Source organism: Myotis yumanensis, unplaced genomic scaffold, assembly GCF_028538775.1.
Source record: "Myotis yumanensis isolate MYYU_CA2020_CCGP unplaced genomic scaffold, mMyoYum1.0.hap1 SCAF_10, whole genome shotgun sequence".
Lineage (NCBI taxonomy): Eukaryota > Metazoa > Chordata > Mammalia > Chiroptera > Vespertilionidae > Myotis > Myotis yumanensis.
In genome coordinates this window covers 40,516,381-40,543,198 of record NW_027223761.1, presented here as the reverse complement: position 1 = coordinate 40,543,198, position 26,818 = coordinate 40,516,381, and the positions used below count along the sequence as shown (strand labels likewise).

Here is a 26,818-nt window from a genome sequence, read left to right as displayed (position 1 = left end):
AGCTCTATCACTGGTTATCTTCCCATCATACTCTGCATTATGAAGGGCACTTACTCAAACTTCTGGATCATGATTTTATCCCTAGTAAGTAGTTCAGGACATGAATATAGGATAAGCTTAACTAGTAGGTATAGAATTAAATTGAAATTACTAAGTATTTAGGAAGGCTGTGGAGTGTATCATTAGATTTTACATTCTTCTTATTTGAATACTCTTGCTAGAATAATCTGCAAAACGGATGAAAACATAACATACTGAAGCATTGACATCCCTAAATCTCCTATGTGGTGACCTGCCATTGTTATTATTATTAAGTTTCTGTTTTGCTTCCATTGTTTCTTTTCCACTTCTATGAACTTAACTTTCATTTCTCACTCCACTCCTGTGGGGGAACTCCTCTGTGGAGAGCTGGTCGCTGGCTTGGTGAGTGAATACTGACCAGACTTACAGCTGATCTCCTCCATTGAATTAAGACTCCTCTATATTTCCTGAAAGTAAGTGGGGGCAATTTTGGGGGACAAAGGACAGGAGGCTTTGGGGGAGCAGACTGACTGTGTTTGGTATCTTAAATTGTAATTCTGAAGCTGCTCTGCTTGTGGGTGTCTCTGCTGAGGTGGCAGAAAAGAGGAACACTGAGTCAGGGGGAAGAGTGAGCTTTAAAGAAGGGAGGTTTAAATAGCTGTCTTATTTATTTCTTGGGGGGACGATTATTTCTCCAGGCTGAGTTACCTCATCATCTCCCTATTCTGTAGTCTTGACTTTCTACCTTTCCAAGGTGAGCCAGAATACTCCAATCCCAGACAGCAAATCCCTCCCTCCTGTTCTCCAGGAAGCCTGTGAGATGGAGCCCTGTTCTCCCTTTTCATAAAGCCCAAGCTCCTGGTGAGGCCAGCAAGACTGAGAGCCCTTATCAGGAGGCATGCGTGAGGGATGGGAACTTAGGGTCTCTGCCAGGGATCAGAACTTCTTGAAGCTGGTCCTCTTACTCTTTTGTTAAATTAGCAATATTTATTTATTATTTTTACAAGCCTTTATTCTTTTTTTATGTTTCCTTCTTTTTTTAAATTAAATCTTTATTGTCCATATTATTGTAGTTGTTTCTCTTTTTTCGCCCCATAGCTCCCCTCTACCTGGTTCCCACTCCACCCTCAACCCTTATCCCCCCCCCCCCCACTGTTCTCATCCATAGGTGTACGATTTTTGTCCAGTCTCTTCCTGCACCCCCATACCCCTTCCCCTCCCCCCCGAGAATAGTCAGTCCACTCCCTTTCTATGCCCCTGATTCTATTATATTCATCAGTTTATTCTGTTCATCAGATTATTAATTCACTTGATTTTTAGATTCACTTGTTGACAGATGTGTATTTGTTGTTCATAATTTGTATCTTTACCTTTTTCTTCTTCTTCCTCTTCTTAAAGGATACCTTTCAGCATTTCATATAATACTGGTTTGGTGGTGATGAACTCCTTTAGCTTTTTCTTATATGTGAAGCTCTTTATCTGACCTTCACTTCTGAATGATAGCTTTGCTGGATAAAGTAATCTTGGTTGTAGGTTCTTGGTATTCATCACTTTGAATATTTCTTGCCACTCCCTTCTGGCCTGCAAAGTTTCTGTGGGGAAATCAGCTGAGAGTCGTATGGGTACTCCCTTGTAGGTAACTGACCGTTTTTCTCTTGCTGCTTTTTAGATTCTCTCTTTGTCTTTTGCTCTTAGCATTTTAATTATGATGTGTCTTGGTGTGGTCCTCTTTGGATTCCTTTTGTTTGGGATTCTCTGCGCTTCCAGGACTTGTAAGTCTATTTCTTTCACCAGGTCGGGGAAGTTTTCTGTCATTATTCCTTCAAATAGGTTTTCAATATCTTGCTTTCTCTTTTCTTCTGGCACCCCCATAATTCGGATGTTGGTTTGCTTGAAGTTGTCCCAGAAGTTCTTACACTATCTTCATATTTTTGGATTCTTTTTTCTTTTTGTTTTTCCGGTTGGGTGTTTTTTGCTTCTTCATATTTCAAATCTTTGACTTGATTCTTGCGATCCTCTACTCTGCTGTTGGAACTCTGTATTATATTCTTTATTTCAGTCAGTGTATGCTTAATTTCTAGTTGGTCCTTTATCACAACCTCGAGGGTCTCACTAGCTTTCTTGAGGGTCTCACTAAATTTATCGGCGGTTTCTAGAAAATTCTTGAAAAACCTTAAAAGTGTGGTTTTGAACTCTATATCCAGTCATTTGTTTTCCTCCCTTTCTGTCATTTGTTACCTGTTTCTTTGTCTCCACATTTTGTATCTTCCCTGTGTTGATAGAGTGGCTTTGTGTGCTAGGTGTCCTATAGGGCCCAGTGGCTCAGCCTCACCAATTACCTGAGGTGGACACTCTTGGTGCACCCCTTTGTGGGCTTTGTGCAGTCTTGTAGTTAAGCCTTGATTGTTGTAGGTATCACTGGGAGGAATTGACCTCCAGGCCAATTGGCTGGGAGAATCAGCTGTGTCTGCAGTGGGAGAACTTCAGTGCTGGAGACACCCTTCTGGGGCAAGACTTGCTTCAGTGGGGCTTTGGTTTTCACTGAGTCTGCCCCCTGAGTGTTTCCCTTATGGATCTGAGGAGTTGTAATCTGAATGGTCCCACTCTGACCACTGGGTACACTGGCTCTTGAATCTCTAAGGAGGTACTAATTTAGCCTCTGCCTGAGGCTACCTAGCAGAAGCTATGGAGAGATCTGCAGATTCCTCTTCTTTGTTTTGGGTTTGGAGGTGCCCAGATGAGCCCCAGCTGTGAAGCAATGCAAGCAGCTGTGGGGCCTTGGGCCTTCTCTTGGAATTCTGGGTCTCTCTGACTCAGCTGCAGTTTGTTAGGTAATTTTCAGATTGGAAAGGCCCAGGCCTTTCATATGCAAAAACCTCTGTGCACAGCTTGGATGGGGCGGGGTCAAAGGGAATCAACAGGGCGGAGCAAACAGCTATGGCTGATCCTCAGTCCTACCCTAAGAGGCCCTGAGTCTCAGTGTCCTGGTAATCGCTGCAAGCACCTCTGAGAGAAAGCTGCCCTGGAGCTCCGCCCAATGTCAGACAGTCCAGTTTCTCCCCCTATGAGTCTGGATCCCCAGAGACTCGCCTGGAACTGGAGTTCAGAGCAGTCGGGAGCTTGAGACTCCCTCCCTATTGAAAACGACAACTGTGTCCTCAGTTGCCAGCCCATTCCACATGCACCTCCTTACCTCTGCACTTTACTTCTGCACCTCCTATGAGTCTTAGTGTGCTTTTCTCTTTCCTTCTAGTTGTAGAATTTCCACTCAGCCAGCCTTCCTGTGGTTCTGGATGATGTCTGTTTTGTCTTTTAGTTGTATTTTTGAAGTGGTTGTGCGAGGCAGCAATTTCTGGTGTTTACCTATGCTGCCATCTTAGTTTCCGCCCAAACCTTTATTCTTAAATATACAATATGGTCACATAAAACACTTCTTCATTCCAGCTGCAGGTGGCAACAGATGTTATCATAAGGAATCCAGATGTTAAAACACTAATGGACGGTCCGGGTGAGGTTGAATAGGCCCCAGTAAGGTTGAGATGGCACCGGTGAGGTTGATACAGCCCATGTCAGGTTGAGACAGCCCATGTGAGGCTGAGACGGCCCTGGTGAGGCTGGGACAGCCCCGGTGAAGTTGAGATGGCCCCCTTGAGGTTGAGACGGCCCCCGTGAGATTGATCGTCCCCGGTGAGGTTGAGATGGCACTGGTGAGATAGAGATGGCCCCAGTGAGGTCAAGATGGCCCCCGTGAGGTCAAAATGACCCCAGTGAGGTTGAATCGGCCCTGGTGAGGCTGAAACAGCTGTGGTGAGGCTGAGACAGCCCCAGTGAGGTTGAGACGGCCCCGGTGGGGTTGCAACGGTACTGGTAGGGTTGCAACAGCCCTGGTGAGGTTGAAATGACACCTGTGAGGTTGAGACCACCCTGGTGAGGCTGAGACGGCCCTGGTGAGGCTGTGATGGCCTCGGTGAGGTTGAGATGGCCCTGGTGAGGTTGAGACGGCCCCGGAGAGGTTAAATCAGCCCTGGTGAGGTCAAGATCGCACCGGTGAGGTCGAGACCACCCCGGTGAGGTTGAAATGGCCCCAGTGAGGTTGAGACAGCCCCTGTGAGGTTGAGGCAGCCCCTGTGAGGCTGAAATGGCCCCCATGAGGCTAGGACAGCCCTGTGAGGCAGGGATGGACCCTGTGAGTCTGAGATAGACCTGTGAGACTGAGACAGCCCCTGGGAAGCTGAGAAAAATACCACATGAACACACTCATTTATGGATAATAAGAAACATTATAGACTGATGAACAAAAATGGATACAGAGGCAGAGCAACATTGAGAAGAATGTCAAACTACAGTGGGAACCGTGGGGAGGGTTGGGGGGAGTAGGAGATCAACTGAAGGAATTATATGCATGCATATGAGAATAACTAATGGACACAAGACACTGTGGGGTGGGGGAAACTGGGGGGAATGTCAAGGGGGATAAAAAAGGAGACATGTGTAATACTCTTTGTCAGGGGTGGGCAAACTTTTTGACTCGAGGGCCACAATGGGTTCTTAAACTGGACCGGAGGGCCGGAACAAAAGCATGGATGGAGTGTTTGTGTGAACTAATATAAATTCAAAGTAAACATCATTACATAAAAGGGTACGGTCTTTTTCTTTTTTTAGTTTTATTCATTTCAAAAGGGCCGGATTTGGCCCGTGGGCCGTAGTTTCCCCACGGCTGCTCTTTGTAATACTTTAAGAAAAAATAAAATAAAATAAAATAAAACAGGAACGGAATTGAGGATCACCATTGCCCCAGGCACAAGGAACAGCTCATTTCTGGCCATATTCCTTCATTTCACAAGTGTGTGTGTGTGTGTGTGTGTGTGGGTGGGTGGGCGGGGGGGGGGGGGGGGGGGGGCTTTCCCCATGGCCTTCACTTTCTGCTCCTCTTTTGCTATTTGAATGCCTTATCTTCCTCACCCATCTCCTTGGCTGGCTTCTTGGGCTGCTTCAGGAGCTTTTTCTTGCCACCTTTGACACAGGACATAACAACTGCTGCCCCTTCCCTGAATGCTGATCCTTTACTCTTGTCTTGGTAACTTCTGGGAAGCTTTCACAACATTCCTGATAAATGACCAGCCTTTGGCCAGCCTGATGAGAGAGGCTGGATGACCAGATTGCTGCCCATCTCTGTAGTCCCCATGTGGACACTTGCCTCTTAGAGGTCCAAGAAGAGGGAATTTGTTCTCTCCTGAGGGCCATGGCTCAGTTACCTCAGAGCACCCTATGACTCTCTGGTGTCCTCTCCTGCTTTAGAACGAGTTCTGCATTTTTTTACACATTCCCTTCCTCTGTTATTATATTGACTCTTTACTCACTTTTCCCTTGCATGCCGCTAAGAAGAGGAGTTAGTAATTTTTCAAAAGGAAGTTCATCTTAATCTCACCTTTGAGCAATTTGTACCTTGATCTCTGTGTTACTTAGATTTTGTTGTGTACTTTCTTTCCTCCCTCATCTCAGAGATGATGTATCTATTTTTTATACTGGGGACAAGATCCATATCTGCTGTATACTAACTGAATGCTCAGGGGCTATTCCAGGTCCCTCAAGACAGGAGAAAGTATTTTTTTTTTATTAAAATCACAATAACAAATGAATTCACCTGTCGTATAAAACTCTTAATTTCTATAAAATGCACCCAAATGACTTATTTGAGAGAAATTGACGCAGCAGCTCGTGTCAACATAATTTGGGAAAGTCCTATAAGGGATTTAGCCAATATCCTTGACACCTCTCCTGGTCAATAACCATCATTAAAAAGGTGAACCTACTCTTGGCATCCTTATACTTGGGAAACTCAGAAAATTGCAACTCTTCCTATTCCTCTATATTCAGGTTTCTGTCTTCTACCCCTCCTCCTTCCATCAAGGTTTAATCTGCACCACATTAATGAACTCCCCCAAGAGTTCTAGCACTCAGGAGTGGTGGCCCTGCAAGGGGAATGAGGCATGGGCCCTCTCCTGTCAGCTCTGGCAGCCCAGCAGCAGCAGGGGGATGCGGCATGTACACTCAGGAGCACTGACAGGTTAGAGGGAAAAGGAGCCCTGCAATGGCAAGATAGAGGATGGAGCCCTAATGCCACCCCCACCCCGACATCTCTGCCTCAGGCGAGTCCAACAGGCTTCCACTCCTCCAGCAGGAAAGAGATCCCCTTCACACATGGTCTAGGCAATTCTCAAACCTCTGTTTTTGAGTGGGTCTTAGTGCAAATACTATCAGTGCTTCAAGTCCTGTGCAGGAACCCTATAAGAGAGGAACCTCCTGTTCCCTATACCTCTATGGTTCTCCTGGGCATAAGCCTTGTTGGTTTTTGGAGACACACATTTTTTTGAGCTCAGGTCTCTGGCAAGAGTTAGGGAGCCTGATGTGGGCCACAAACCCCTCAGTCCTCAAGGATGGACTTGGGCATTTGTTATATCCCTCCAGCACAGATACCACTCGTGTTCCCATATCTATCTCCCTGCCTGCTGTGGGGCCACAGAGTCACTCCTTAGGTAGTGGTGGGGTCAGACTCCCTGTGTGAGGACTCAAGTTCTAATTCACTTTCCTCTTCTGTGTCCTGTGGCAGCAGCTGCTTTGACCTTAGCTCCTTGTAGCCCCACCATAAAAACAAATTCTGCAGCCCCAAGGCAGAATGCATGCTCTTTTTCTCTCTCCTCTACAGGCTCTTGGTGGGTCTCAGGATTTGTTGGATCTTGGATAGGATGAGAAATATTTGGAGACTCTTACACCTTGTTTTGATTATGCTGGAGCCATAAAATGATTTGTACCACCGTCTCTGCAGCCAGGGGCTAACTGTATATGGTCTCAGGGCTGTTTTCAGTATCTGGCCCAATAGCTGGAATATACTTCTGTTCTCCTTCAGCCTCATTCCTTATCAGGTTCCCTTCATGTATGATGAACATGGCATTAGTAGACAGTGTTAGTGGGTCTAAATTCATCTCCATGCAGCCTTTACAACTTTTCCCTCTGAGCACAGGGCAAAGGAAAAAACTTATCTCAAAATGAAGATCTTTCTTTAACCTTCAAACTTTGGTAACCATCAAGACATGGATATCTACTGAGATCTCTTCTTTCTTTGTTTATTGCTTCATAGTCCTATTTACTTGGAGTTCCTTAGAGAATCCTGAGCTTAAACTGTAGCCACAGGGCCAACCACCAGCATCCTTTCTAATTTAAATGGTCATGACCATCTATGTGACCTGGTAGTTACCTGCTAGGGTCACTTAGCTGAGCTGGAGATATAGGACAGGAGACTGGGCATTCTGACATTGGCTACCTTAGCTGAGCTATTAGTGATGATCTTCTCAATGCTATAGAAAGTACTTCATTCCTGTTATCTCTCAGCCTTTTGAGAAGCCAGACTTAGTGGATGTGTGAGAAATCAACAAAGGTATGTAAGCCTAGAGATAGAGGGCAAATTATGTTGTGAAAGCCAGTAAGCACAATGTCCAAGGGCCTAAAAGAGACTAAAAGAGACACAGGTGGCTAAAATGTCACAATCCCCTTATGGAAAATGAAGTCTAAGCTTGTTATCTGGCACTTGAGGTCCATAGGAAGTCCTCCTAGTCCAATGCACTTTCCACATCAGTCTAATTTTGCTATCAACAATGTGGCCTTGAAGACAGCTGACCCTCCACTTTATTGTAGCCTCATGAATTCTCCAGAAACAAAAACAAAAAGCCAACTTATTAGAAGAATTAGCCAATATTACCTCTATGGGAAGAAAGAGCCCAGGCTTGATGTTGTCCTTTTGTTACAAAGTATATAATAGAATTGCCAGTCTTTTTTCTTACCTAGTCCTATGTTTCACTCTTACCCCTTGCTCCCCATTCCATCACCTCCTTGTCCTGAAAGCTATCATCATGTCTCCTGGGAAATTGGGCATACATCCTACTCGTCCTCTCAGTTCCACTAAATCTATCTAATATTCCATAGCCCACCACTGATCATTCCTTTAACTCTTGGAAAAGTGTCTGAAATGTCACAAAATTTGTGTATTGTCAAAGGGCCATATGTCATTATCACTACAGGTTCATGTGATACCAAAGGCCTAGCAGTTTTCTCACACCAGCGACATTGGCATTTTCAAAATCAGACAAGGTGGTGTGTCTTCAATGAACCGGTCATTTCCTTTACCTAATACTTTTTTTTTCTCCTCAATATGCCATATTTCCATAATATTCAGCTTTCGGTTTAACCTTTATGTTTTCAAGTTAGAATTTCTGGATAGCTCTTTACCTGTCCCCATTATTTGATTTCCTAACACACACATTTCTCTAGTATTGTTTGTCACATCAGCTTGCATATAATTTGCTGTACTTTGCAAGTGAATGTCAGGGTCAAAGTGGTTTGAACTCTCTGTTCAGATTCATTTTTTGTGTTTATGGGTATTAGTATTAGTATGTAATTTGTAGTGATGAAAAATTAGTTGAGCCCAGCCAGTGTTGCTCAGTAGTTGAGTATTAATCTGTGAACCAGGAGGTCATGGTTCGATTCCCTGTCTATTGGGGATCTTGAAATCTGGGCATAACACCTAACCCAGGTTTGGATCATGCTGGAGACATAAAACAGGGGTAGATATTAAATGATATCTTCCCTGATACAATGTCTACCTCTTGTTGGGGTCCAGCCCCAGTAGGTCCAGGGGTTCCTAAAGGTGTGGACAGAGTTGGCGAAGACTATCCACTCTCTTCCTACGATGGAGTCCTATCCTTCCTGAGTGCAGGGAGGGGGGGCGGGGGCTTACCTAGGGAAATCCTGTTCGGGTGCCATCTGTTGGGGTCCAGCCCCAGCAGGCCCAGGGGTTCCCAAACGTGTGGACAGAGTCAGCGAAGAAGGAATGACAAGGGGACAGCATTCAGTTCATCAGCATGGTTGGGTTCTCTCTTTATTGTTCTATTAAATCTATATTAATACTGTTTGATGCCATAAGCATGCCTCTATAATTACATCATGATATGTTTCAGGGAAACCTTCCACAGTTCTAGTTTCATTTCCATAATAATCCTGTCTCTATCTAATTCGGTTGATTTTAATCTTGTCTAGGTTAATCTCTGTGTTCAAGTATAAGGGCTATTCCAAGGTCACTATTCTATTGCTATACTGATAAGCTACAAGGAAGTGACTGAAGGAGTTTATCCTATCCAGTAAAGGTTATGTCCTCCCAGCCTTGCTGCTTGCCTTCCCTGGGACTGCCCTGTGTTAGTGGGTCTCCAAGGGTATAGGCTTTGTGCCGGGAGCCAGTCCATCCTTGCTGCTTGACACAGTCGCTGCAGGAAAGAAACATCTGCACAGCATATGTTTCAAGGGACCTGGCATATATAGCATATTGTTCTTAATATGTTTGCTCTCTTTAGCGCCATGTGTTTTAACCAAGGTCACCTCTCCGAGAAAGGTTGTTTCCCCAGGTGGGGATCTTTCCCTGAGGTTAGGGAGGGGATACAACCCCTTAATTAAGTGCCAGGTGGGTAGTTAAGCTACATAATCTTTACTCCCTGGAATGGAGATAAGAAACGCCCTAACCTTTGTAATAGAAATTGACAGGATTAAAATCGGCTGGTATAAATATGGATGTAACAAGACAATAATCATCAGATCCTCATCAGTTCCTAACCAGAACTCCAACCAGAACTTTGGCTGGAGATCCTGGCTATAGGTCCTGACTAGGCTGCTGATCAACTGAAGGCTGTCTTCGTGTCATTCCTTCTTCGCCGACTTCGTCCACACCTTTGGGGACCCCTGGACCTGCTGGGATTGGACCCCAGCAAAGCGCTTAAGAGGGGGAGCAAACATATGTCATATACGCCAGGTCCCTTGAAACATAAGCTGTGCAGATGTTTCTTCCCTGCAGTGACTGGGTCAAGAAGCAAGGGGGGATCGGCCTCCAGCAACCTCTGACCCAGCTGTTCATCAGAGGTTGATCTGGACCACAGTCTCTGCAGCCAGTGCTAACTGCATGTGGCCTCTGGGCTGTTTTCAGTATCTGGACCACTAGCTGGAATATACTTCTGTTCTCCTTCAGTCTCATTACTTATCAGGTTCCCTTCATGTGTGATGAACATGGTACCAGTGAGCAGTTTTATTGGGTCTAAATTCATCTCCATGCAGCCTTTATACTGTATTAATGCTGTATTTTACCAGTTATGTTGTACCTTAAGGCTATGTTATTACTTTGATATTTCTTACAGATTATTGAGGACATGTTTATTATTTTCACATTGGGTAATTTCTATTAATCAACTTTTAATGTTAGTGTTTCTGTTGTGATTCCAAATTTTTCATAAACTAAACTTGGGTTTGTTTTCTGAGTGATTGTAGTTTTAATATTTCAATTAAAAACAAATCTATTTCTATTTGATTTCTGACATTTCCTATTTGGTGATTATTATAAGTATATTTTCTTCTACATCTTTTACCCCAGAAATAATAGCTTCTATGAAGCCCTTATTTGCTAAATACAACATCTGGCTTATTTCAGAGTTGGTCTCCATTGATCGCCTTTTCTATTGAATATGGGTCATGTCCTCTACTTTTTTGTATGTTGAATAATTTTTTATTGCATCAAAAATTCCCTCAGGGAAATTGTGAAAGAGGTGAAGAGACTCAGGATTCTATTTCATTTTCTGAAGAATATTATTATTTGTTTGTTTATTGTCTTTTAGTAGGTTAACTTGATTGAACTCAAATTCTAAATTCTCCCTTGCATTTTGCAGGAGCTAAAATCAGTGATCAGTCCATTAGCCTAAATGGGTTGCTTGTCATCTATCTCCAATATGTCTAGTTCTGAGATTTGACTTGAGTTCTTATGTACAACTTGGAATTTCTCCCTCTGTATCTCTCTTTTAAAGACGTTATTCTGACTTTCCAGCTGCCATAGAAGCCTCAAATTATTCTTGGTCTCCCAGTCATAAGCATGTATGTCCCTGAGTTATAACTGTCTATCCACTACCAATTGAGGTCTACCTTCAAAAAGAGATCATAAAACTAGAAAAAACCTCCACTACGGTTCCTGTCTTCCACATGTCTATTACACTGTAGGTTGTGACTGCTTTAATCACTCTCTGTGCTTTCATGTTGTATTCTCTCTCTCTCTCTCATAAAAAATAGATGTTAAAGTTTGTCAAAGGAGAATCATAAATATGTTAATAACACCAGGAGAATAGCTAAATTCATCATGTGACACAGCAATCATGTTCACAGCAAGAACAGTATAATAGAAGCACAATTTATCACCCAAAGGTCAATTCAATTAAAATTACATATATATATATATATATGCATATTAGAGGCCTGTTGCACGAAGAGATTTGTGCAATAGGCCTTCCCTTCCCCTGGCTGCTGGCACCAGTTTTTCTCTGGCACCTGGGACCCAGGCCTTTGCTCAGGCCAGGGCTTTCAGTCTTTGCTCCGCCGCTTTGTATTTACATATGCAAATTAACCGCCATCTTTGTTGGGTTAATTTGCATACTCTCCTGATTGGCTGATCAGTGTAGTGGCGGGATGGTCAATTTATATGTTTGTCTATTATTAGGTAAGACACACACACACACACACACACACACACACACGATAGAGGCCCAGTGCATGAATTCGTGAACAGGTGAGGTCCCTCTACCTGGCTGGCTATCGGGGCTGATCGGGGCCAACTCTTTCAGTCCCTGTGGGAGGTTGGCTGGCCAGGGAAGGACCATGGGAGGGCTCCAGGGCATGTCTGGCCCCATCTTGCCCAGTCCTGTTCTTCCAGACCCCAGCAGCAATTTAACCCACTGGTCAGAGCATCTGCCTCCTGGTGTCAGTGTGCATCATAACAACTCATCGAGCAGTCAACTGATCTGTCAACCGCTCCGTTGGACACTTAGCATATTAGGCCTTTATATATATAGACTAGAAGCCCAGTGCACAAAATTCGTGCATGGGGGCGGTCCCTCAGCCCTGCCTACATCCTCTCCAATCTTGGACCCTTCGATCAGTCAACTGCTTGACAAGTCACTATGATGTGCACTGACACCACCAGGAGGCAGATGCTTTGAGCAGTGGGTTCAATTGCTGCTGAGTTCCGGCAGATCAGGACTGGGAAAGATGGAGCCAGACATGTCCTGGAGCCTTCCCGTGGTCCCTCTACAGCCAGCCAGCCAGCCTTCCACAGGGACTGGGAGAGTTGGCCCTGATCAGCCCTGAGCACCAGCCAGATGGAGCGACCGCACCTGTTCACATCCAGAAGATGTCCAGTCAACCCGATCTAATTAGCATATTATCCTTTTATTAGTATAGACTAGTGGCCTGGTGCACGGAATTCATGCACATTAAAAGGGGATTAATTAGAGGAAATATTTTAATATTGCTATTTGCCTTTTCTCTATAATAGAAGTATCAGAGATGAAAGAAAATTAGTAAAATGTATATGAAAATCTTCCTCCTGTTAGAGTCTGGGGCACACTGTGGGACCCAGAGTCAAGTCCCTGCTCACCCACAGTGCCTCAAAATCATGCGAGACCCATACCCAGTCAGCCCCACCCACATTGGGCTAGATCCAGGCCTGGCTGGCCCCACCATTGTCAAGCCCCACTGAGCGGGCGTCTGAGCCTCAGGTCGCCTGTTGCCAAAGCCAGTCCATCCTTGCTGCTTGACACAGTCACTGCAGGGAAGAAACATCTGCACAGCACATGTTTTAAGGGACCTGGCTTATATGGCATACTGTTCTTAATATGTTTGCTCACCTTCTTGGCGCTATGTGTTTTAACCAAGGTCACCTCTCCGAGAAAGGTTGTTTCCCCAGGTAGGAATTTTTCCCTGGAGTTAGGGAGGGGATGAACCCCTTAACTAAGTGCCAGACGGGTAATTATTCACTTTAACTAGGAACAATCATGCTTAAGCTTCATAACCTTTACTTAGGAAAATCTTCTTCAGTTACTTCCTTGTAGCTTAATAGAACAATAGAGTAACCTTGGAATGGAGAAAAGAAATGCCCTAACTTTTGGAATAGAATAGATAGGATTAAAATCAACTGGTATAAATACAGATGTAATAAGACAATGAAAAACAGAACCTGGCTGGAGAACCTGGCTAGAGAACCTGGCTATGCTGATGATATGAACTCTGTATCGGTGTCCTTCATTCTTCGTCGACTCCGTCCACACCTTTGGGAACCTCTGGACCTGCTGGGGCTGGACCCCAACAGACATTCCAACTATATGTTATCATAGATGCAAAAGGAAAATGGACAGGCTCAGTTAAAGTAAAGATTGACTTGGACAGGGAAAATGTCTGCCTACTAACCACCAAAATTGCTATTTTAGTTTAAAAACTTAATTTCAGACTATTCTTTGTGGTTATTGTAGGTCTCTGAATTTGCAAGGCTACCACACAGGCCTTTCCTGAGCTAGTCAGGTTAGCATGTTGTCCTTTTTGTCCACACCTCTTTGACTGACCACCAGCATCATTTCCAATTTGGATGGTTATTACCATCTTGTGACCTGTGAGATATAAGCTGTCAGGGTCATGTAGCTGAGCTGGAGATATAGGACAGGAGGCAGGACATGCTGACATTGGCTGCCTTAGCTAAGCTATTAGTGATGGTCTTCTCAGCCTTTTAAGAAGCCAGACTTAGTAGATGTGTGTGAAACCACTAAAGTTTATGTAAGCCTAGAGCAGTGGTTCTCAACCTTCTGGCCCTTTAAATACAGTTTCTCATGTTGTGACCCAACCATGAAATTATTTTTGTTGTTACTTTATAACTGTAATGTTGCTACTGTTATGAATTGTAATGTAAATATCTGATATGCAGGATGGTCTTAGGTAACCCCTGTGAAAGGGTCATTCAACCACCAAAGGGGTCGAAACCCACAGGTTGAGAACCGCTGGCCTAGAGCTACAGAGAGCAAAATAGATTGTGAAAGCCCATAGGCATAGCATCCAAGGGGTATAAAGATACACAGGTGGTTATAAAAGTCACAACCCCCTTATAAAAAATGAAATCTAAGCATATTAACTGGCATTTGAGGTCTATATGAAATCCTCCTAAATCCAAATGCACTTTCCACTCAGGCTAATTTTGCTATCAACAATCTGCCATTGTAAGGAAGCTGATCTTCCACTTTATTATAACTTCATGAGTTTTCCAGACAACAAAAACAAAAACTTATTAGCAGACTTATCCAATATTACCATTATAGGAAGAAATAACCCAGTCCTGATGTTAACCTTTTTTCTCCATAATCTAATCTAACTTCCAATCCTTTCCTCTTACCTCATCCTATATCTCACTCATCACCTGCTCTCCATGTCCTTCATCTTCTGGTCCTGAAAGCTATCACCATCTCTCCCCTGGGCAACCTTATGTGCACCCTACTCATCTTCCCAATTCCCCACTGGATCCATTGATTACTCCACAGCCCTACACTGGTGATTACTTTTGCTCTCGGCAAAGTGTTCCTAAATGTTACCTAATTCACTAAGTGCCATAAGTCACTGTAAACTCATGTGATGCCAAAGGCCTAGCAGTTTTCTCAACGAGCCACACTGGCATTTTGCATCTCAGACAATGTGGTGCATCTTCAATTAACGGGTCATTTTCTTTACCTAATAAATTTTTTTCTCTCCCATATGCCTTATTTCCTTCATCTTCCTCAGGTTTTAGTTCAAGCCTTAGGTATTTAAGTTTGAATTGCTGGATAACCCTTTATCTGCCCCAATAATTTGATTTCCCAACAACATGCACATCTCTCTAGTAGTGTCTTTCACATCAGCTTGTATATATATTTGACTTAATTTACTGTTACTTTCCAGGTGGATGTCAAAGTCACAGTGGTTTAAACTCTCTGTTTAGACTCATTTCTGTGTTTATGGGTATTAGTTTAGTTGTTAGCATGTAATTCATAGTGATGAAAATTTCGTTGAATGATCTTGCCTAATATTTTGAGATTTCTTTTGCAAGACTGATATTTACTTCATCTATGTTTCTATTTTTTCAGATATGTGACTTGTGTGATCCTATGAGTATCTTTATGCTACTATCTCCCGCCCCACCATCAATATACATACACACCATTAGCCTCCTGTCAATGTCCTTGGCATATTTCCAGGCACATGTGAAATTTTAGTATTTATCCAACAAGACTCCCCAGAACCTCCTAAGTTACCTATTTCATCTTTGATGAATCCTGTAAGGTAGGAAAAGGGACCCTGAATACATTAGGATCATTCCAACTCTGTCTTGAAAATAAATGGTCTTTGTTAGTCACTCACTAACTTTATGTACACATCTGACAAAGGGTTTGCTCTTGCCATTTACACAAACAAATTGTCACATATTATGTATATATATAAAAGCCTAATATGCAAAGTGTCCCCTCAGGAGTTCCACCAGGACCCCGGAGTTCGATAACTCACTATGATGTACACTGACCACCTGGGGGCGGCACGGAACAAAGGAAGGCCCTGTCCAGCAGCCAGCAGCTAGGGAAGGAAGGACCTGGCCAGCAGCCAGAAATGCCTGATTGGCCCTGATCACCGGCCTGGCCTAGAGACCCTACCCATGGACGAATTTCATGAACTGAGCCTCTAGTGTCATAATAATGAGAAATTTTTTCAAACATACAGCAAATGATGGCAATAGTTACACTATAAATAAGCAAGTCAGAGCAGGTCTTTCTGATAAAGGAACACGGAAGGGGATTGTTAACTGAATGATGATAGTGAGTCCTACTGATACCAGGGCAACATTATTTGATGAGACAAGAGCAAGTATAAAAGCCCAGACCCAAATGTCATTTGGGGATGTGTTTGGCATAGGAAAGATTAAGCAGGAGAGATGCTGGGACACACAAACGTCTTTTCTTTGTAATAAGGTCATCCTTTGGTTTAGTAAAAGTGAAGGGCAATAACAACCATTGCACTGATACAAATGAAATTTGTCATGTCAGAGTAAATAAAAGTATTTAAAATTCTTATGTGCCTGGCTGGAATTTCTCAGTGGTTACAGTGTTAGCTGGTGCATGGAAAGGTCAAGGACACTTACAGAGTTGCAGGTTTGATCACCACCCAGATATGGGTACCTGTATCAGACAACAAATTGATGTGTCTCTCTCACATTCATCTCTCTCTCTCTCTCTCTCTCTCTCTCTCTCTCTCTCTCTCTCTCTTCCCCTCCCTCCCTTCTACTCTGTTTAAAAATCAATGGCAAAAATATTCTTGAGTGAGGATTAACAAAAAAATTAAAATAAATAATCTATAATAATATGGTAATAGTTATGTCCTTCTGGACATCTTTCCTATGAAGCCGCAGAGGCATGGACTGAGGCAGAGGCAATTAGGAGCAATGAGCCAGGCAGGCAAGCAGGGATGATCAGGCAGGCAGTCAAGTGGTTAGAGGCAATCAGGCAGGTAGAGTGTTAGTGGCGATCAGGCAGGCAGTGAGTGGTTAGGGATGATCAGGCAGGCAGACAGAGTGGTTAGGGGCAATCTGGCAGGCAGGTGAATGATTAGGGGTGATGAGGCAGGCAGGCAGAGTGGTTAAGGGTGATCAGGCAGACAAGAAGGTGAGCAGTTAGGAGCTAGCAGTCCCAGATTGTGAGAGGGGTCCCGAATTGTGAGAGGGTGCAGGTCGGGCTGAGGGACCCTCCCCGTGTATGAATTTCATGCATCGGACCTCTAGTATTGTTATAAATAGCCTTTTTTACCAGGTCACCATGTTCCTTGCCTTGTCTCTCCACCTTTTCTTTTTTATCCTTTTATATCTGTTCTTGCCCCATCCTTCATTTCTACACAATTAGCAACATTTATTCCAACCATTCTTACTCTGCCCCCTTTCATCTTTCCAATCAGGCAGAGGTCAGTGAGCAGCAGAAGCCTCAGATCAGAACAGATAGGAGCAGGGGAGCAGCTACAATGGCTTCAGGAATCCTGGTGAATGTAAAGGAGGAGGTAACATGCCCCATCTGCCTGGAGCTTCTAACAGAACCCATGAGCCTGGACTGTGGGCACACATTTTGCCAAGCCTGCATCACTGCAAACAACAGGGGGTCCATGTTCGGCCAAGGAAAGAGCAGCTGCCCTGTGTGCAGGAGCACTTACCAGCCTGAGAACATGCGTCCCAATCGATATGTGGCCAACATTGTGGAGGCACTTAGGGAGGTCAAGTTGAGTCCACAGGAGGAGCAAAAGAGAGATCTCTGTGTGGGCCATGGAGAAAAACTTCTGCTCTTCTGCAACGAAGATAAGAAGATCATTTTCTGGCTTTGCGAGCGGTCTCCAGAGCACCGTGGTCACCAAATATTCCTCGCAGAGGAGATTGCCCAGAAGAATAAGGTAACAGACCAGGGTGGAGGAAAGAACATGCCAGAAAATAACACTTGATGGGAAACCTCAACGTTTGTATTTGACTGTAATTTTCTTGCCATCACAGTCCTGAGGCCTGTGATCACTTTTCTTCCTATGTTCACCTTCCAAGGCCTGAAGGACATTTATATACAATCCACACAATTACAAATGATGAGCAGAATGTAAAGGAGAAATAGATATTTTCAGACCTTGTGCTAATAGGTAGAGGTTTGGTGCACAAGCAAAGCTGTCATCATCCCTTTAGGCATGAGGGGTAACTGGGCAGCTGGGTGGATGGAGACCTAAGTTCTTTCCTTACTACAGGATCAATATTTTCTTCTAGGCAAAGAGAACCAGTCTTCTCTTGACATAGTAATGGTGACTTCCATCATCTGAGTCTTAAGGAACACAACCACTTCAGGTTTTCTTCAAATCACAGATTCTAATGGACATTTTACAGTTTCTTTAGAGATGAACCTGATTTCTTCTCATTAATCCTCTCTTCTGATGAGGCGAGAGCCCATAGCTTAACCCTGAAGTGATTCTTCTCCCATAGGAAAAGCTCCAGGCAGGTCTGGACAGGCTGAGGGCAGAGCAGCAGAAAGCTGAAAAATTGAATGATGACCTTGAAGAAGAGAAAACTTCCAGGAAGGTAGGAGGAGACTCTTTCTGGTAATTATCCAAGAATCTGGGCAGGACTTTGGGATTTAGTTCAGAAGGAGCTCTCTTCCTTCTTGTTTTCTGACAGTTGATATGTCCAGAGTCATTGATCAGCCATTCTTTATCCTTTCCCTGGTAGGGATAGGGCTGGAAGTAAGCATGTCACAAAATAGTGCAGATATTTGTAGGTTAGTTATTCCCATAGATAGACTCTCTGGTGAGGATGGTAGTGAATTTTATATACATTTATCTTTTTTTTTCTTTTTTGTGTGCCTTAAACTCTTCCAGGGAAGGCAGTTGCCAATGGGTCATGGCTCTGTCCCAGGTGCTCAACATAGGCTGAGGGTGGGGTGGGGTGAGGAGTAATGCATGGAGGCATGACTGTCCAGGGCAGCTCTGTGAGAGCTGAGCCACACCCAGGTGTCCCATTTTGGTTCAGGGTTGGCTTCAATAATGTAGACATGAGGGCATTATTTTGGAATGTGATGAAGATGAAATAATGGGGAAAATCAGCCTCCCCAAGAATTGCTCCTCTGCTTCCATCTCTCTTCACTCTGAGAACATCCAAATCAAATACTTCCTTTTTTGGCTCCCACTCTGCCTGATAACCTGAGTCCCTGTCTTTCTTTCTCATTCCTGAAGGATCAAATAGAACAAGAGCAGAAAAGTGTTCAGGATTATTTTAAACAACTGAGAGGTATCCTGGCCAGTGAGGAGCAAAAGGAGCTGCAAAGGCTGGAGAAGGAGGCGGCAGAGAATCTCGATGACTTGGCTCAGGCTGAGAGTGAGCTGGCCCAGCAGAGGAAGTTGTTGAGAGATCTTATCTCAGATCTGGAGCATTGGTTGCAGGGGTCAACAGTAGAGATGTTGCAGGTAAGACTTAGAAATAAGCCCCAGCATCTGAACTTAAGGAAAATTAAGACTAAGTTCCCTTCTCTGCTGTGTGACTGTGTAGTTTGTGGTGTTGACACTGAGGTCCCATTGGTCTTGCAGTGACCCTTCCCTGCATCTGTTTCAGAGGTTATTCGAATTGTTGAATGCATGAACAAGGAAAAATCTGGTTCTTATTAATGTATCAATTAAAGTACAAAATTGACTGTGAAGAGAAGATTCCTTGTAGTCTGTAGGCCCCTGTATCTGTGATCTAGCCTAGAACTTTATTCAGGTATCTCTTCATGATCCAAGAATTGTTGTTTTTCTTTTTAGAATAAGTTGAATTTTTCTGTCCTTTCTGAATTTTCTGAATAAACAATTGTGATGGATTGGCATTATTTATTTTTTAATTATTCAGTAGTTTCACCAGTGAAACCATCTCACTCTGGGCTTTTATGTTTCTTGAAAAAGTTTAAAATATTTTTTTTTACTTGTATTAGGTTTTCTCAGGTTGTTTTTTTTTTAATATTTCTTGAGTCAGTTCTGGATAGTGTACATCTTTATAGAAATTTGTCCATTTTAAGTTGTCAGATTCATAAGCATGAAATTAATCATTATACTTTATTAGAATATTTTTCATTTCTATAATACTAACAGTAATGGCTCCTTTAATTCCTTATTTTGTGATTATATTTGGCCAAGTTAGTTATCATTGGTCAAGGTCATTGATTTTTGTTTGTTTGTTTTTTAAGATATTTTTATTGATTTTAGAGAAGAAGGCAGAAGGAGAGAGAGATAGAAACATCAATGATAAGAGAGAATCATTGATCGACTGACTCCGGCACACCCCTACTGGGGATGGAGCCTGCAACCTGGGCATATGACTTTGCCCGGAATTGAACCCAAGACCATTCAGGCCACAGGGCAGCCCTCTATCCAGTGAGCCAAACCACCCAGGGCTCATTCATGTTTTTTAAGAATAAATTTTACTTTTATTTATTAATTTATTTATTTATTTACTTACTTATTTATTTATTACCTTACTATATCACAGGGTTTTGCTCTCACTTATATGGTTTCCTTTGTGCATGTATATGTAAATGCACATTGATATATGAGAGTGTGCATGTGTTTCTGTGTGTGTGCATTGTATTTAATTTGTTGTTCTTTTTCTAGTTTCTTAGAGTGAGAATTTTTTGTTTATTTAATTTTGGTAATCCTCACCCTAGGATATTTTTTCCATTGATTTTTAGAGAGAGTGAAAGGGAGGGAGGGAAGCAGGTAAGGAGGACGAGAGAGAGAGAGGGAGAGAGAGAGAGAGAGAGAGAGAAACATCAAGTGAGGGAGGCACATTCATTGGTTGCCTCTGGAACACACTCCAAAGGAGACCAGGGATCAAACCTGCAACACAGGTACATGCCCTTCACCAGAAATTGAATGTGGGAGTCTTTGGTTCAGGGGACAACACTCTCACCACTGAGCTATACCACCCAAGGCTTAAAGTAGGAATTTTGACCACTGACTTTACCGTCTTTTCTGTTATAGTTTTTAATGTTATAAATGCATTGTTTTAGCTATATTCCATACTTTGGGATTATTTACTTATTTGTTTGTTTTTTATTGATTTCAGAGAGAAATTGAGAGGGAGAGAGAGTGATAGAAACATCAATGATGAGAGACAATCATTCATCAGCTATCACTTGCATGCCCCCTACTGGAGATGGAGCCTGCAACCTTGGTGTGTGCTCTGACTGGGAATTGAACCTTGACCTCCTGGTTCATAGGTCAGCCCTTAAGCACTGAGCTCCACCTGCTGGGCCTTGTTATTTTGAATCAATTTAACTTTTTTTCAAATTTTCTTTGTTATTTTTATCTTAACCTTCCTTTGAAATATTTGAAATGGTGTTGTTTAATGTACAAACACCTGGTGATTTTTTACTTTTTTTTCTTCTGCGTATTTTAAATTTAATTGCTTTATAATCAGAAAGCATATGTTTTATTATTTCAGTCTTATAGATGCGTTGATTTGCTTTTTCTACTAAAATATTATTGGTCCATATTTTTTATGAGAATTTAAAAATAATTTGAAGCGTGTATTGATTGGGTGAAAGGGTCTTTATTTGTCAGGTGGAGCTGGTTGACAATGTTGGTCATGTCTTCTACATCATGACGATTTTAAAAAAATATATTTTACTGATTTTTTACAGAGAGGAAGGGAGAGGGATAGAGAGTTAGAAACATTGATGAGAGAGAAACATCGATACGCTGCCTCCTGCACACCCCCCACTGGGGACGTCCCCACAACCAAGGTAAATGCTCGTGACCGGAATTGAACCTGGGACCCTTGATTCCACAGGCTGACGCTCTATCCACTGAGCCAAACAGGTTAGGGCTCATGACGATTTTTTTATTTACATTTTTGCTTTTTTTTCTCTCTTTTTCTTAAGTCTCTTTAACCTTTCTTGTAATACTGATTTGGTGGTGATTATCTCCTTGAGCCTTTTGTTATCTAGGAAGCTCTTTATGTCTCCTTCAATTTTAAATAATAGCCTTGCTAATAATAATAATAATAATAATAATAAATAGCCTTGCTGGGAGGATAGTCTAGGTTGTAGGTCTTTGCTTTCCATCACTTTGAATATTTCATGCCACTCCCTTCTAGCCTGCAAACTTTGAGTTGAGGAATTAGTTGGGATACTTATGGAGTGCCCTCATAGATAACTAACTGCTTTTCTCCTGACAATTTTAAGACTTGTTTTCTTTGAATTTTTCATTTCTCGCTGGGTATTTTTTTATGCTTTCTATCTCCTTGCTATGTTTCCTCTCTCTTTATTGAAGTTCTCAGTCAGATAATCTATTCTTTCCCTAAGTTCATTGAGCATCCCTATAACCAGTGTTTAGAGTTCTGCATTTGATAGATTGCTTGCCTCCATTTTGTTTAGTTATTTTTCTGAAATTTTGTCCTGATCTTTCATCTGGGACATGTTTCTTTGTCTCCTCATTCGGCTGCCTTCCTGTGTTTATTTCTATGTGCTTGGTATATCTGCCACATCTCCCAACCTTGGCAGAGTGGCCTTAGGTAGCAGGCTTCCCCTGGGGCCCAGTGGTACAGTTTCTGTGTTCATCTGAACCAGGTTCTCTAGGGGTGTCTAATGTTTGGGTTGTGGGTACTTTCTTGTAGTTGAGCCTTGATTGCCGTTGGCACTTCAGTGTGTGGGATTGCCTCTCAGGCTGAGTTGGGGTCAAATTTCATAATGTACACCTGTGGGTGTGGTACCAGTCAGTTTCATTTTTCCCTCCTACCCACCTTGTGGTGACTTTAAAAAAAATATGTGTTTATTGATTTTAGAAAGAGGATGTAACAAGAGGATGTGATGAGAAACAAGGCCAGATGACTGAAAATAGTTAACAATATGGAATAAACTATTAGACCCTGAAACATAGTAAATATTGTAGTGTTTAGAATAGTGACCAAGTGGATATTGGTAACATGGACGAAGGTGTATAAAAGAGCAGGTAATTTGTTTGTTGAAAAATAATTTACATAGTAAATATCTTAAGTTATTGGTTCCTCTGGCTTCTTTACTAGGCATTATATTAACCTGCTCTCACATTAGGACCATCTCTATTCCCACCAGATCCGGGGGGTGGAGAGGGGAGATGTGTTGAAGTTTTGTTAGTGAAAGAGCTTATTACTTCATGACTTATAGTGTCTCTTTCCTCCTTAGGATGTGAAAGGCATTATGGAAAGGTATGTATGGAAGACCAGAGATGGTCTTTTTGTGCTGTAAAAAGTGTTTAAAAACATTAATGATACCTGTTGATTAATAAGAATAAAATACTGCTCAGGGCAGAAACATTTGGATGTAGTTTTATCTTAAATTTCTGTTCACATATGGCTTGTGTATTCTATACCTATTGACAATGAAACAGATTTTATGTAGGCAATTTAGTTGAGGCGAGTTGCAAAGTTTGGGTTAGTAGCAATTAAACATAAGATGTTGCAGTATCAGACCCATCTGACTTCATAAATTCAATGCATTCAGCATGCCTGTATCTAAATCAGATTTTCACATGTAACAGGTGATGTATTGACTGTGGGAATGTCATGTTTTCTTTACCTCCTAAGCACTCAGAATTTGAGACAACTCCTTTATATTTAAATTTCTGCTCTCTGAATAGAAGATATGGTTCTCTTTATTTTCCAAAAGCCGACTTGAATATCAAGGAATATTTTGACCCTGGGAAAAACAGTTGATCCATCTTGGTCATGCACTTTTGAAATCCGAATGAAGGGCAGCATCTTTGTGTCTAAATTTGAACACCCACTTGACTGCATTAATCTATTCCAAACACATGAAATTCAGACCACTAGTAGTATAGCATTCATAATATCTTCCTTTCCAAGTGTTATATTTTTTCCAAGAGAACCTGAAATCTCAGATGTAGTTCTGCAGGCCTCCTACTGGGCGGTGGAATTGAAAGGTCTTGGTTCTTCCCAGACAGTATTCCCACACTTGATATATCTCAAACATAAGGATCCATGTTCTGCATCCTCACATTCTTGTCATATTGCTGGGAATCTACATACATGGCATGACTTTTCCTTATACTAATTTATTTCAAGGTACCAAATTTTGCATTTTAAAGAAATTCACTACGGCTCATAAATTCATATGATTTTTAGGAGTTAGAAAGGGAGAGGATAGTCATCATTGTGAAAGGAATAATCTACTTCTGAGAGGTCTATTCCTTTCCAAGGGTAGACAGCAGTCAACGGGGAAAGTGGATTGAGCACATTTCTTCTGGTGCCAAGGTCAGAAGTCTACTTTCTCCTTTCTCATTGGTCCATGAATGGGGGATCAAGCACTCCTTGGGGTGAGTAGATAAAATCAGTGGTTTTGGAGAGACAAAAATTCAGAGGTGTTTGGATCTATTGTGTTGTCTCTAGGAGTAAGACCTTCACTCTGAAGAAGCCAAAAACCCTCCCCATGAAGCAAAGGAGAGTGCTCCAAGCTCCTGACCTGGGAGGGATGCTACAAGTGTTTAATGGTGAGGAATGCTAGAGCAATAGGTGGCTGTGAGATTGTTGTTATGGTTGGGGTTAAAGTTCAGGTTTAAGGTATAGCTGGAGGAGAAATAAAAAGACAAATATTATATTCTGGTTATAAGAGCATATTCAATGGGGAGTGGTCAATTGTCTTCTTCAACCCTATTCCATGTACTAACTTACATAAACCCCAGTCTTTCCCTGATATGGGGAGAAAATAGATGTTGATGCAGAACATTTTGCCTATATTTGATGTTATGGATTTTTTTCTAATTTCAGAACTCACAGATGTGCAACGCTACTGGGGTAAGGAGAAATCACAATATAACGAAGTCACCTTGTCCTCATCTTCTTTTAGAATTTTGCATTTTCTGCTAGGTCTCTGGTATAACAACCCAGGTTTTTCCTCCCAACACCCACATATGTGTTATATTTCTTCAGTGAGTAATACTCCTCAAGAACCAAATCAAATCCTTCCCATTTCCCACTCATTTTATTCTCAAAATTCTCTTACAATGTCACAAATAAAGTATGTCAGATTCCTCACCCAACCCTGTAATTTTTCTACAGTACACGTGACCCTGGATCCTCCCAAGGATAAATCAAATATTGTCATTTCTGAGGATCGGAGACAAGTGAGACCTGTCCATTTTTTGTTTCTCAGAGGTGATAATGAGGATTATGGTGTCCTTGGATCACCTTCTATCACATCAGGGAAGCATTACTGGGAGGTGGATGTGTCACAGAAACGTGCCTGGATAATGGGGGTATATGGACAAACATACCTTGGCCTCTTTCGCAAGGAAGTTCGAAGAGAATCCATAAATAAAAAGCCTCTTTGCTCCAGATTTCAACCTAAATATGGCTACTGGGTTATAGGGCTACAGAACAATTCTGAATATAAGGCTTTTGTGGATTCTGCCTCCTCTGACCCCACAACCATACCCTTGTTCCTAAGTGTTCCTCCCAATCGTGTTGGAGTTTTCCTAGACTATGATGCTGGCACTGTCTCCTTTTTTAACGTCACTAACCATGGGTTTCTCATCTATAAATTCTCTTCATGTTCCTTTTCTCAGAAAATGTTTCCATATTTCAATCCTATGAAATGCAGTGCCCCCATGACACTGTGTTCTCCAGGCTCTTAAACCTCTTACACCTTCACCCGCTTCTCTGGAATGCTTTCTGCCATGGGTGCATCTAATGAGCTGAGCTCACCTGCATAGTTCTTACTACATTTTCCGGGCTTTTTTTTTTCCCCACTCGAACACCCTTCATTAATCAATAGGGTGTACAATTTGCCTCGTTCCATAGTTTTCCCAAAATATTATTTGCATTCATAGAGAATCCTAATTCATAAGTTTTATCATCTCAAGGAAAATGACTAATGCCTCATAACAAAAAGGCATGTATGGAGGTAACATCTCTACCAAGTTCTACAATCTCATGTCCTCTTCCACTGACTGAGAAGATGAAGGAAAGTTTTTCCACAACTTTTTTTTTTTTTTTTTTTTTTTTTTTTTTTTTAAATATTTTATTGATTTTTCATAGAGAAGAAGGGAGAGGGACAGAGAGTTAGAAACATCGATGAGAGAGATCGATCAGCTGCCTCCTGCACGCCCCCCACTGGGGATGTGCCCGCAACCCAGGTACATGCCCTTGACCGGAATCGAACCTGGGACCCTTGAGTCCGCAGGCCGACGCTCTATCCACTGAGCCAAACCGGTTCGGCGTTTTTCCACAACTTTTATTGAAGACTTGAATAGAAGTCATTCACTACAGAATGAATTCTCAGAGGTCTCTCTATTTACCCATGATGTTTGTTATTCATCAAGGAGTGAAGAAGAAAATATTAAATATGGGTTTTTAAATTGATTTCTTAGAGAGAAAGGAAGGGAGAGGTAGAGAGAGATAGAAACGTTGATGAGAGAAAAACATTAAAGGGCTGTCTCCTGCATGTTGCCTTCTGAGGGTTGACCTTGAGTCCAGGAAATGTGCCCTGTCTGGGAATTGCACCAGCGACCTCTTGGTCGATGCTCAACCACTGAGCAACATCAGCCAGCCAATAAAAAAATATCATAAATAATATGTACTAAGAGTGTAAGTTCTGTGTCCTCATTTCTGAGTTCACGTCCAATTTCTCCAAATATGCACAGTGAATTTTGAATAAAATACCTGAATGCCGATTTGTTTTCTTTAAAAAATCCTGGTAATAAAACCATACCACAGTATCACTGTGAGAAGAAAAATGTCATTAAGTATATAACATGTAAGTGTCTCAACTGAATAAATATTTCTCCACTAATTACTGAGAAATCTAAATTGTCAGTGTGTCATGAAACAGGTTTTGCTTTCAAGGGCACAAGGGTAGTTTTTACCAAAGTCTCATGTTTCAGATCCCAGATATATCTGTGCTGCTGTCTAGAATACTCCAGCTCTGCCAGTGTTAGACAAGACTGTGTGTATGAGTGAAAATTTTATTATAAGTCTGGTGTTACCGCATATTAGCCTTGATCAAATAGTCTAAATTGTACACAATTCAGTTTCACATTTATAAAATAATATGAAATTTACCTGATGTATTATTGTGAAAATTAAACCATAGAATATTTTCAATAATTTCTTTCCTGGCCAGCACATAATTAGTCATCAAGTATACTGTTGATCCATTTTTGTTTACCCCTCACTGTGACTGAAATAAATGATTTTAAGAATACATATTAGTTTTCTTTCAACTTTACTATTCTTGCTTTAATTTAAGAAATAAAAATCACTTGATGAAAGAATTGTGAAATCCAAAGAACAAGATAATCAATGAACAAAATGGAACCAGAAACAAGGAACAGACTGGGCAGT

At 42.0% G+C, this 26,818-nt stretch overlaps 1 protein-coding gene across 3 annotated transcripts; it reads left to right on the top strand.

Annotated features, from left to right (window-relative positions):
* The first annotated feature begins 346 nt into the window (after positions 1–346).
* On the top strand, positions 347–25,434 carry LOC139017270 (tripartite motif-containing protein 5-like). Of its 3 annotated transcripts, XM_070425443.1 has the most exons (8): positions 347–494; positions 16,888–17,370; positions 17,939–18,034; positions 18,685–18,915; positions 22,644–22,666; positions 23,867–23,967; positions 24,245–24,271; positions 24,536–25,434. In XM_070425443.1, exons 2-8 carry the CDS (start codon positions 16,951–16,953, stop codon positions 25,108–25,110), a joined length of 1,473 nt encoding a protein of 490 aa, XP_070281544.1. In that variant the 5' UTR covers positions 347–494; positions 16,888–16,950; the 3' UTR covers positions 25,111–25,434. The 3 variants fall into 3 exon arrangements, with proteins under 3 accessions (XP_070281544.1, XP_070281542.1, XP_070281543.1); XM_070425441.1 differs by having other exon boundaries at positions 24,245–25,434; XM_070425442.1 differs by having other exon boundaries at positions 400–423; positions 24,245–25,434.
* Positions 25,435–26,818: the final 1,384 nt, after the last annotated feature.